This window comes from Thermobia domestica, chromosome 5 (genome assembly GCF_964235325.1).
Source record: "Thermobia domestica chromosome 5, izTheDome1.hap1.1, whole genome shotgun sequence".
NCBI lineage: Eukaryota > Metazoa > Arthropoda > Insecta > Zygentoma > Lepismatidae > Thermobia > Thermobia domestica.
Window position 1 is genome coordinate 296,177,701 of NC_137458.1, and position 13,818 is coordinate 296,191,518.

The 13,818-nt window shown below is 35.3% G+C and overlaps 1 protein-coding gene across 1 annotated transcript in view; it reads left to right on the top strand.

Moving 5' to 3' along the window:
- Positions 1-13,818, top strand: part of LOC145684923 (sialin-like) — a 270,897-nt gene that overhangs the window by 145,066 nt on the left and 112,013 nt on the right. Inside the window, exon 7 of the mRNA XM_081757275.1 lies at positions 3,219-3,342. Within this exon, the coding sequence (XP_081613401.1) occupies positions 3,219-3,342 (124 nt within the window). The remainder of the gene's footprint in view (positions 1-3,218; positions 3,343-13,818) is intronic.

Below are 13,818 nucleotides of genomic sequence, written 5' to 3' on the forward strand. Positions count from 1 at the left end.
ATCAATGAAGGATGTTTAAACGTTTAGTAAATGCATTGTGTACGATACTTATAATAAAGACGAGCTAAAATCACTGTGGGACATTTTAACTTTTAGTAAATGCAGTGTGTACTTATAATAAAGATTGCTAAAATGAATGAAGGATGACTAAAGGTTGTGCTTCAATGAAGATTTGCTAAAAGCAATGAAAGACGTTTAAATGCTTAGTAAATGTATGGTGTACTTATACCAAAGTTTTCCTAACATCAATAAAGGACGTTAAGTGTTTAGTATCATAAATGCAGTGTGTACTTATAATGAAGATTTTCTAAAATCAATAAAGGTCGTTATAACGTTTAGTAAATGCAGTGTGTACTTATAATAAAGATTTACTAAAATTAATAAATGACGTTTAAACATTTAGTAAATGCAGTGTGTACTTATAATAAAACTTGCTAAAAACTATAAAGGACGTTTAAACGTTTAGTAAGTGCATTGTGTACTTATAATAAACACTTGCTAAATCAATAAACGTAATTTAAACATTTAGTTAATGCAGTGTGTACTTACAGATTTGCTAAAATCAATAAAGGACATTTAAACGTTTAACAAATTCATTGTGTACTTATAATAAAGGTTTGCTAAAATCAATGAAGGACATTTAAACGTTTAGTAAATGCATTCTGTACTTATAATAAAGATTTTCTATAATTAATAAAGGTTTTAACGTTTAGAAAATGCAGTATGTACTTATAATAAAGATTTGCAAAAATCAGTAAATCGCGTTTAAGCATTTAGTAAATGCAGTGTGTACTTATAATAAACATTTGCCAAAATCAGTAAAGCACAGTTAAACGTTTATTAAATGCAGTGCGTACTTTTCATAAAGATTTGCTATAATCAATGAAGGACGATTAAACGTTTAGTAAATGCAGTGCGTACATATAATAAAGATGTTCTAAAAATAATGTTCATTTAAACGTTTAGTAAATGCAGTGTGTACTTATATATAATAAAGATTTGTTAACAAAATTAATGGAGAACTTTTAAACGTTTAGTAAAACCAATGTGTACTTATAATAAAGATTAGCTAAAATCAATGAAGGACGTATAAACGTTTAACAAATGCAGTGTGTATTTATAATAAAGAAATGCTAAAATCAGTGGAGGACATTTAAACGTTTAACAACTGCAGTATGCACTTATAATGAAGATTTGTTAAAGTAAATAAAGGACATTTAAACGCTTAACAAACGCAGTGTGTACTTATAATAATGATTTGTTAAAGTAAATAAAGGACGTTAAAATGTTTAGTAAATGCAGTGTGTTCTTACAATAGGAATTTGTAAAAATCAATGAAGGTCTTTTAACGTTTAGTAAATGCAGTGTATACTTATAATAAAGATTTGTTAAATTCAATGCTCAATGTTTAAACGTTTAGTAAATGCAGAGTGTATTTATAATAAAGATTTTCTAAAATCAATGAAGGACATTTAAACGTTTAGTAAATGCAGTGTGCACTTATAACAAAGATTTTCTGAAATCAATGAAGGACGCTTAAACGTTTAGCAAATGGAGTGTTTACTTACAATAAAGATTTGCTAAAATCAGTGATGAACGTGTAAATGTTTAGTAAATGCAGTCTGTATTTATAAAAAAGATCACCCAACGAAATCAAAGAAGAATTGTTACTTTTTACCAGAGGGAAATTTAATAGTTCAATGTTTACTTTCATCATCAATGCTTTTTCAATATTTTCTAACATTTTCCCAATTTTTGATTCGTTCGGTTCTTGTTCTCAATTCTTTAACCCTATTTGACATAACCTTTGTACAATAGTCTCTCTGAGATAACCTCCCGAGAACCAGATGAATAATTTTCATTCTGGAAAACTAAGGAGAAAATGATTTCTTTTCCGTAGCTATTCACTTCAGATTTCTAAATGTTAAAGTCAAATACACCACGGAAGAAATTTTTGCTATCATTTACTATAATATCAACGAACTTAAGTACTGAAAGTGTTCTTGAATCATCTCACTAAGTTTTTGTCTGGTTACTCGATTTAAGCTAATTTGCCAAAGATAACGCCTTTGGCATGTAAAACACTAGACAATCATGTAAGCACTAAATTTCACTGTATCATCCAATCTTCCCTTACTAGGCACGCGAAAGTGTCTTCTTAAAGATGATGAATGTTAGAAAGTCATGTTATACAGTATACAAAGTGAAGGTACGCTCCATATTATGAAAGTCCAGTGTAACCTGTAAGTACTGTTTAGGTAAGTACTTATATGCCAGCCTCTACTTAGACAGGTATTGGACATTTTATTCGCACTAATTTGTATATAATGGTCTTTGCTTGTAGAATATAAACTTTCTTTTAACCCAATGGGTTTTAGTATGATGAAAGAGGAGAGTTCATTAACATGCATATGTGGCACAATGATCGTCATATCAAATACTTCCAACATCGTCTGTTCACTAGTGTCTCTTTATCCTTAGTTTGACGTGATCATAAATAATGCTATGATGCTGAGTTGCTGTACATGCTCCACAAAATAAGTCATCACTACAAGTGTAAATTTTATTATTAGAAATATATAATATTAAAACCCTATTACAAGTGAGAATAACAAGATAGAATAAAATTCGTAATATTACAATCTAACGTGGTTAATGAACTGATATAGATACTACGTGTACGTATACGAACCTCTTCGTGCCAATACTTCCGCTATGAATTTGTGTCATGCTTCTAAGGCGGGATAATAGGTATCTCCTTCTTACATCTGTACTTTGGTGGAACAAGGGAAGCTAAACAAAAGGATCGCTAAAATCATTGCTTGCTAAAAAGAAAATAATTCAGTCTCTTTACTATTTCCTATCAACTCAGATTTCTTAAAAAGGCATTTGTATAATTTGCCCTTCTCTCTGTAAGTGTGAGAAGAAATAGAAAGTAGTTTATCTTTTGAATAGCGGAATACAAATAGTTTTGTTTGTGGAAACTTAGAAGTAACAAGGAACAGAGAATGATTTATCTTTTGAATAGCAGAGACATAGTTTTTTTATTGCCGTTTAAAAGAAAGAGGAAACAGAGAGTACTTTTAAATAGCTGAACGATACAAATAATTTTGTTTATTGCCGCAACAGTTTTAGCAAGATGGAAGTATACTAAAGAGGATTAATTGAGTCAACATGTTTTTAATGACAATATAAACGCTGTTTTTATTTCATTATAGAAAGAAAAAGAGCCATGGGATAAGTTCATGACGTCTCTTCCATTTTGGTCCATCATTGTAGCAACATTTTGTGAGAATTGGGGCCTTTTTCTTTTGCTAACTTACCTACCGGCATACATGACTGGTAAGTACACCCAAATGCTCACGGAGTATTTACACAAAACTGTGACATATCTAGCACTTTAGGTTATGCATATGGTATAATTCCCGTAAATTCTATAACGCACAAAGTGTGAAAAAGTGACCAACTGGGCAGAGAATCGACCCCGGGATCTCCGACATACCGTGTCGATGAGTTGACCACTATGACATCCTGCCCGTTTCCCAGAAGAGTCACTCACTCTCGAGGTCGATGCTCTACACTCAGACCATGGGTTGTACCAGAGAACCACTGCTTTGATCGGACAATGCCTGTGTCCGTACATTGAGTATCTATAACGGTTGTGATTTCATATAGATGTTAATGAAAGAGGAGAGGAAACAACATATTTTTTAACACACCAGTTCCTCAGTAGATGTGAATTCTATAATGCACAAAGAATAAAAAAACTGACCCACTAGACCAAGACTCAAACCGGGGATCTCCGGCATGTCGTGCCGATGCGTTAACTACTATGCTACCACGTCCACCTCCCACAACAGCCACTCACTCTCGAGATCGGTGGTTCCCACTCGGACTCCGTATAACTCACGTGCTTCGAATGGAGAGCACTGACCTCGAGAGTGAGTGGCTGTTATGGAAAGTGGACTGGGTGGTATAATGGTTAACTCATCGACACCAGTGTTGGGTAAGTTACTTGTAAAAATGTAACGCGTTACAAGTTACTTTACTTTCTCATAAAATGTAACGCGTTAGTAACGCGTTACTTGCCCCAAAAAAGTAACTGTTACTTTACTTGGAAAGTAACGCGTTACTTTTAGGTCCGAAACTTTGAATATGTGAAAACATCTTATTACTTCAATTTTCCGTACTACTATTACTACCGCTATTTTATTATTATTATTATTGCACGGTCTGAATTGCTTTATGTAAAATTTTGCTTGACAGCTATATGAATATTTTCATATAATGTAACATTGACTAAAATGCCATACTGCGTTACTCACAGGGATGGGCTACGGTGATCAGATGTACTGATTTTCGCAGTACAGTACTATTTTTCAAAGAGCTGTCCTGCGTGTTGCGAAGACACCTAGAAAATCGAGAAATATTATTCTTTTAAATGTTCTGCGAAATGTCCAGAGTTAATTTATTTGTAATATCTTAATGTTTTATTTTTTATTCACAACATTTTGAATCAAATGCACTCTTTTCCTGAATGATGACCCGCTGTGTTTTTTAACACTCATCAGAAGACTAGGGATGGAGAACAATCAACAAACCATTTTTTTTTTTACACAATGCATTGCTTTTACTGAGAAGGGTTTGTTGAGATATCGGTAAGGTAGGAAAAGTTTATTTTTCAACTTATGTTAGTGATGATCAAGTTAAGTACCTGTAGAAGTTCCCTTGTGCCGGTCTAAATTGAACCACTGATTGGAAAAAGGGAATAAGTACAATTTTTTGCGATTTTAACCTGAGATAGCAGATGTGTTCCTTTGGGATAGTTACATCGTTGAGTAGAAAATAGGAATGCTTTGTCAACTTTATATGACCAATGTAGAAGACAAAATATCTCGCTGATTAGAAAAAGGGAATAACTACGTCTCTTATTTCCTTCTTCCAATCACTATAGGATTCCACCACAACTGTCAGACTGTGTGTATGTAGACAACCATTAGAGTCCTCTGCTGACGTTACGATACTTCGCATTGTCTTCGCATTGCACAATCTATAGAAAAATATTTGGCCCAATCAGTTACAGATTTACGTGTTTTCAGTGATACAAGTGGTGATCATACAATACCAAAACTGGAATCATACAATGACATTAATGCTTTTCAGTCTGATCGTGTCATAACGCTTTACCACGGTACAGCAACATTTGCCTGTCAGAGTTCACAGTTTTTACCATGTGACCGAAATTTTGTTATAATCAATCGAGAACTCAAACGACACAATCGCATTTATTTACCAGCACAGTATAACCACATGGTTACGAATGCAAGAAATACTGATACTAAATTTCAGGTTTACGAAGTTGTCAATGAAGAAATCTTAGATTTTAAACATTGGTGGTAACCGTTTTACTAGAAATCATCAGGTAGCATTGTGAACAAAACAGTGAAATTCCAAGTAAGTAAATAGAGACACTGTTTATAAAGCAGAATCTCTAGGTTATGTGCAAGCTCATAAGTTTATCAGTGAACTAAGAACTGATATTTTTCGATTACTCAAAAGTAATGTCACAAACGTTCTACTGCCAACGTCAAAGGCATACGATTGGCAAGTCCCGATCAAACAGAAAAAGATAAACGATTCTTCACAAATCATCAAGTGCATACCTGACCAATACAAAAAGTTTTATAGGATGATTTGTTCATGGAAAACCACTGACCAAGAAACTGTAGGAGACGAAGATGCAGACGGATAGGACCCTATGTAAAGTCATTCTATTTTGACAACGTATTTAGCTACGTATTGTTTCAGCTGTCTATTGTATTACTTTTCTTGCTGTACGAATAACATGTGCTGTACAAAAAAAAAAAAAAAAAAAAAAAACGGTGACAATAAAAGGGTTAGAAGCCTAACATACGTAATAGTTCGGATACATACTGTATATATCCAAGATTAACATACAACATTGTATTCAGCATGTATATTTTCATAGCTTTCTATCATAAACTGCACATTACATGCCCTACACACAATTACAATTGCGTCCAACTCTAATTGATTGGAAAAAGGGAATATTTTTTCCATTTTTAATCTTATTTAACCAATTGCAGTGCTGTAATACAAGATTCTCCTTCTTGTCTTAGTGTTTGTTAGTTCTTTTGCTACAAGTAATCAATTATACACTTTTTGCAACAAGTACAAACAACGCCTCGGGAAGGTATTTTAGCGTTTTTGAAAACTTAGGTCTGATGCACTTATTCCCTTTTTCCAATCAGTGATTCAATTTTCTCTCATTTCTTAAAATAATACGACGCTTCGAATATATATATATATATATATATATATATATATATATATATATATTAGCCCAACACGAAGTTTCACTGTATGTTCATAAAAATAAACCATTTTGTCATTCGTCAAAGCATTTGGAGTTGTGTTGAATTCCTGGAATACTTTAGTTCAGTGCTTCTTCTTTTTAATAAAATGTTGATTAACATAAGGTTAACATTAAATGAAATAAGGATATGCGTATTGCCGACGCAGTAAACTACCATATAGTATTATACTTGTGTTTTACTTTTCGTTTGTTACAATCTGGTCACTCTAGGATGGGCGAGTTTTCTTTGAAACTCGATTCGAGTAGAAACAGACACCTTTGAGCTCGACTCGAGAACTCGGCTCGAAAAATTTCCTCCAACTCGACTCGAATTCGGGTCGAGTTTCAAGTGTAATCGAGCCAAATTTGGTGTGTAGTTTCGAGTACTCTCTTCAAGTATCTTGCATAGACAATCAATGATACTACTACTACAATTATTATTATTATTATTATTATTATTATTATTATTATTATTATTATTATTATTATAACAACACTGTTTAAACATGAAAGGTAGGCGGTTTGTATTTGAATACTAAAAAGCTATTTGATTGCCAACCTCGGTAGTCGTGAAGTCTAGGAGTCAAGGACATTGTTCACGAGCTTCTGAATTTGGGTTGAGGGTCTAGATTGAGTATTCGGGCTCGAGCCAAACACTGTTAAAAGTTATAGGGCACTGGCCAAATATCTTAAAAACTGCTCGGCCCAGTTTTAGAATTGTCAACGACTTGAGCAGCTCGGCTCACAGCTCATTCACTATCGTCCCGAACCGAGAAGTGAGCCGAGTCAACAGCTCACCCAACCGAGTCGGCTAGAGCCTTCGGTCCAGATGAGCCGAACCAGCAAATGGGTCATCCCAACCAAACCAGCTCTAGCCGATGGTTCACCCGAAGCAAGCTGGCTCGAGCCATCGGCTCAGTTGAGCCGAGCCGAGCTGAGCTTGTTATAAAATAATTTCTTGTGGTCTCGATATTGAGACGAGAAGAGATGCGAGCAGTGTCCCCCCCTCGTGAGCAACACTAAAAGTATTCCATATTACTGCTTAGCTTACATTTCTCATGGCTTTCGCTTTCCAGTGTAATCAGGCCATGATTTCAAAACGAGTTAAAACGAGCGAACCATTTATCAAACTCAATTTGTCTCAAAACTCGACGCCAAAAACAGTGAGTCGGCTCGGAACTAGACTCGACAATATTACCTTCGACTCAACTCAAAACTCGACTTGAATCTGAGTCGAGTTTTAGCTCGACTCTTGCCCATCAATATGCGTTAGAAAAAATGATTGCTTATTATTCTTTTGCTAAACTAATTATATAATAATAACAATGTTGTTATGTAATATTGAAAATACAGAATATTGAGAAACATTACACTACAACTAATAAAATGAGAACACAATAACTGAAGGTGAATCAAAACTTTCCAGTAATTCTAAAATCGATAATGCTTTTTAAAGCTAGTTGTTCCAAACTCTATAATCCACGGGACTCTAGGATCCGCAAACTGATCTGAAAGAACTCCAATATTACAAACCATCAACAAACTATTTTCTAGTAATAAAGTAAGACTGCTCATCAGAACACAGTTTATTCATATTAACCCCTTACTCTATATCGTTAATTATGGCACTCTAGTTGTTTACAAAATCTCCCGCCGGGGCACCACTTTACTTTTAAATTCTGTCCACCATCATCTTGAGGTTTTAAGAAGAAGTATCTTTCAAATGTTCGAACGATAAAATATTTTCGTTCTCCATCTTTATAAAAACAACACCAATCAAAGTAAAATAGACTATCGGTACAATTGCACTCGTAGTTCACTCAGTGAATGGATTGAAGCTGTCAAAATCTATGACAAAACTTTCCAGGTGCTTGCAATCAGTACACGTGATTTCCCTGAGGCTGTCCTCATCTTCCAAAAACAGCAAGTGGTACTATGATCTTATCTGATTCTTTGAATGCCGGTGACTGACTGTCGGTCAGTGACATCGTTCATGCTCCATTGCTCCATTCCGAGAAATTCACTTACAGGAAAGAAACATTTGTTTTCGAAAAATAATATACATATATTGTAGTTACTCATCCGAAATGTAACGCGAAAAAAGTAACGCAGACTAGGTACGTTACTTAAAAATTTGTAACGCGTTACCGTTACAGTTACTTTGGAAATATATAACGCGTTACTAGGAAACGTTACTTGCGTTACGTTACTTCCCAAAACTGATCGGCACGGTATGCCAGAGGTCCCGGCTCCGAGTTCCGGTCCAGTCGGTCATTTTTCCACTGTTTGTGGGGTATAGAATTCACATCTACATACAATCTGGTATGTTAAAAAAGTGGTTGTTTCCTCTTTCATTAATATCTATATTCCGGCAAAATTACTACAAAATTTCCGTTATAATATTTGAAAGTCCAGGCGAAATTCATGGAATTATTCCGGTGAAATTACTGTAAATGTTTCAGTAAAATATCTACAGGTCAGGTGAAATTCATGGAATTATCCAGGTGGAGTTACTGTGAATTTTCCGGTGAAATGTCTGAAGATGAGGGGAATTTCATGCAAATATTCCGGTGAAATTACTAAAATTTTCCGGTGAAATATCTAAAGCTCAGGTGAAATTCCTGGAATATTCCGGTGAAATTACTGCAAAACTTCCGATGAAAATATGGCATCCCCGATTGCCATATATTTCACCGTAAAAATTCCGGTATTTTTTAAAGAGTGTTGGATGTCCCCCTTCGAGACGAACAACTTTTGTTACAACTTTTTTAAAATCCGATTTGTATATAGATAGATATATATAGATACAGATATAGATATAAATATGGATATAAATAGATATATATAGATATGGATAACTAGATGATTCATTCATCATACATGAAGATTGTCTTTTACAGTGTATAAGCAATTGGACACCATCATACAAATTATATTATGATGGATGTTTTAAAAATTGAAGTATTTTTTGAAGAGCGTGGATGTTTTACTTTGGAATACGAAATGTTACGTTACAATTCATGACGTGTTATAGTATAACCACAAACATTTGATGATCTTTTTATGGTATTTAAAACGTAATCGTAGTTTTGAAGTTGATGAATGATTATTAAATGATTTCATATGCGCATATGAAGTTGATGAATGATTTCATATGCGTTAAAAGAAGAAACCATTAATCTTATTACTGAATTCTTTTTTCTTAGAAAAAGATTCCTTTATATTTTTTAAACTTGTTTTATATTATCTATACATTTGATTTCACAGTAATTGAATAAAGTGTATATGAAATATTGTTGGTTGTTATGTTTAAACATATTTGTAATATGAACGAAAATATTTAGTTCCTATATACTTTACAGATCAGTCTTTACAGAAAGCCTGACTTTAACAGACTTCTCTATCGATAGCTCAATTATAATAACCAGCGACGAGAGATCGAGAACCAGACATAGGTCTAGTCAAGCTAAGCTAAGCCTAAATTCTGTATACCGATTCTCTTCTTTCAGTGTTATTGATACAAAAAACCAAAGTGTCTCGAAATATCAAAGCTATGTCATCAAACATGTCTTCCACTACAAGAATTTGGCAGGTTATGTAAGTTAACTTAATGGAGACATAAACAAAAAGTTGGGTTCTCTGACCTGACCAGCGTGTAATGTGTTGTCTGGGAAATGAATATATTTTTATGACACTATATGTACAACTTTTCTTGATACAATACAGAATCATAGTATCTAAATTCTCTCTCTCTCTCTCTCTCTCTCTCTCTCTCTCTCTCTCTCTATCTATCTATCTATCTATCTATCTATCTATCTATCTATATCTATATCTATCTATCTATCTATCTATCTATCTATATATATATATATATATATATATATATATATATATATATATATATATATATATATATACAGAGCGTTCAAAAAGTCTCTATACACCTGAATTGTCACATATTCAAAGCAACGAGAAAATTATTTTACTCAAAATTTATTACATTTTATGGCATAAAAGCACTATGTACAGGGCGTAGCATTTTAACACACATTTTCACAGCAAATGTTGGAAATGTCCCCCATGAGCCTCCAAACATGCTTGCACACGTTTCTTCTTGTTCTCAAATACTCTCACAAGTTTTTCATGTGGAATGATATGAGTAAAATCTCGAATAGCTGTTTCGAGTTCTTGTAGCGTGTGGGGGTTCCCTTTATAAACAGAATTCTTTGCATAACCCCAGAAGTAAAAATCCGGAGGAGACCAGTCAGGAGACCGAGGTGGCCACAATCCATTTGAAATTATTCGATCTCCAAAAACCTTTTGCAGTAATCTCATGGATTGGCGAGCTGTATGTCCTGTAGCGGCATCTTGTTGTATCCAAGCATTACGAATTTCGTCTTCCGTTAGTTCTCCCATGAACTGGTGAATAATTTCACAATAACGAGTTGAATCTAGTGTTTGTCTGAAAAATATGGGGCCGGCTATTCTTCTTCTGGATATTGCAATCCACACCCCTACCTTCTGGTCATGCAGAGGAACTTTATGTATGACACGTGGGTTTTCTACACACCACAAACGTGAGTTCTGGGCATTGACATAACCTGATAAATGGAACCAGGCCTCATCAGTAAAAAAAAACATTATCCAAAACATCGTCAGACTTGTCAAATTATATTCAGATATTTGAATACTCGGATGTTTCAATACTTGAACTATCAAATCTCCAGGGATAATAATAGTAGTAATAATAATAATTATTATCTCGTTGAGAAACTTATTATCCCTCAGGTCATACCATTACAAGCAGAAACGAGCTGAATATAATAAAACTTGTGTCATCGCCTATCAATCGCCATCAAAATTCCTAAAGTAAAAAAATTGGCCGACGTGGATTCGATCCAAGAACCTCCAGATTACTAGCCGAGTCCCTTGACCACTGAACCACGATCACTACGAAGTAAATGATTCGTCTTTAGTCTGGTTACGTTAGGTTTCTTTGCCTCTGCTTGCAAAGTTGTATGTTATTTGTCTTCGTTTCAAAAAGTCTTTCGTATTTCTTTTATGATGATATAAGTGAATTAGCTTCGACAAAGTTTATATTAATAACATGAGTTGTTCTTAAATCTTTGGTTCACAAGTTTGTTTCTTCCCCACACGAAACTACAGATATGACATACTCTGCATTTGTTTCAAAGCAGTCACCATTACGTGGTCAAAGACTTATGCCCGCCACAATAGAAAATGAAAATCATCAATTAGCAATTGAAGCGAACAGTGGCCAGACATGAGAGGAACTGGGACTACAATTCAGTGTCGGGGGCGCGGTGGCTCAGTGGTAGAGCGTTCACCTCTGGTGCTTGGGGTCCCGGGTTCGATCCCAGCCCCCGCCAAGTGAACTTTGTGGTGGACAAACACCGTGCTCGTGGGTTTTCTCGGGGTTCTCCCGTTTCCTCCCACTTTCTTCATTTCACCATTTCCCTCATCTCTCATCATCACCGTCTCCTTTAGCCTAACCGGCATAACCGTGGGACGTAAAACTCAAAGATTTCATTTCATTTTCATTTCATTTTACAATTCAGTGTGAGTGGAAATACCATTCGGCAGAAACCCCATAAACTTGAAAGCATTACAGGTTAGGTCGATGATTTGACTTCGGGCCAGAATGCAACGCGAGCAGACACCTGTGTTTCTTTGCTGTCTCGTCTGAGGAAGGAACTATTTCTGGACAGGGTGTTGACACGTGATGAGAAGTGGGTCGTGGATGAAGCTTCACGGCTCCATCATTGGTTAGCGTCCCATGAACCGGTTCCAAAACAGCCTAAACCAGCACTGGACAAGAAGGTCATCCTGTGCGTTTGGTGGACTACTTGCGGCATCGTGCATCGTGAACTTCTACCAGCTGGTCAGGGCATCAATGCAACTGTGTACTGTCCTTAGTTGAACTGTGTTCAAGAAAAATTCAGAACTATTCCTCGCCCTGAAACAAATATAATCCTACTCATGCATACAAATACGCGCAAAAAATAAATAAAAAAAATGTTTCTCATAAACTGATACATGTTAAAATATAATTATTCGTAGCATTTAAAATACATTCTAAAAATATGTAGAATGTTAAATTTTAAATCGCAGCTGCAGTGAAAGGGCTTCTCAAAGATAACCAGCGTCTTCTGCCACTGACGATCCCGGCCCTGGTAGATTTTAGCTCACAGCAGTTATTCTTTGAAACATTCAGAGCTTTGAACAGCTTATCACTGTCACATAGTAGTGATATAACATGTTGTTAAATTACAAAGGTATGTAATCTTTCGACAGGAACAGTATAAAACACAATAATTCATGTCAATTTACTTTTTCTAAAATTTAGTGAACACTGGAATCCAAAATAACTTTTTGCTTTTGAGCTGCAAAGAAAAGTTTAAAATCTTTGAGTTTTACGTACCACGGTTATGCCGGTTAGGCTAAAGGAGACGGTGATTATGAGAAGTGAATGAAATGAAGAAGGTGGGAGAACCCCGAGAAAACCCACGCACACGGCGTTTGTCCACCACAAAGTTCACTTGGCGGGAGCAGGGTTTGAACCCGGAACCCCAAGTACCAAAGGTGAACGCTCTACCACTGAGCCACCGCGGCCCCGCAAAGAAGAGTTGAATTCTGCACTGAATTGAAGGACTGCTATGACCAAATAGCAAGTATTCGTTCTGTTTGGATCCCTAAAAGAATTCCTCTGAGATAATCATTTTCACAGTGATGACGAATTAAAGCAGGCTGTCCTAGAGTAGTTCAGACGTACTGACAAATCTTTCTATGCTGAATTCTTCTAGATGTTTGTAAAACACTTGAATAAATGTACAGCTGTGAAAGAGGGCTATCTGGAAAATAAATACTTCCAGCAGTTTTCACTTCTTGAGATATGTTCTCTAATTTTTGTTATAAAAATCTCGGATTGACTTGAATATTCCACGTAAGTATTTGTTTTTTAGTAACCCTTTAACTAGTTATGACGTAGTACTACGTCTTGGCGTATGTGCAGTGAAAATGGCTATGACGTAGTACTACGTCTTGACTAAAAAGTCACTAATGTTCAGTGGCAATGACGAAGGTCTCTCTGGAAAATTTTTCTTCTTACATTTAAATCGGAAACAAATCAATAGATGGCTTTGAATGCCCATAACGCGCAAACAACATTGGCTTTTGGGATAACAGATGGTACATTGTTGTTCGTAAGAAGAATATTGCTGCTGCTGTAATAAAAGAAGCAGAAACTGCATTTCAAAACAGCAGCAGACGTCTTGGTGAGGCGGGGATGTCTTTGTAACGTTTCGTTGTTTATTGTTGTGTGCTATTGTTGTTTGTGTGAATCATACATCATTGTTCCATAGCTCTATAGTTCTTGTGGCTACGACGTAGTATTGCGTCTGCCACCTGAGAGTACATATTTC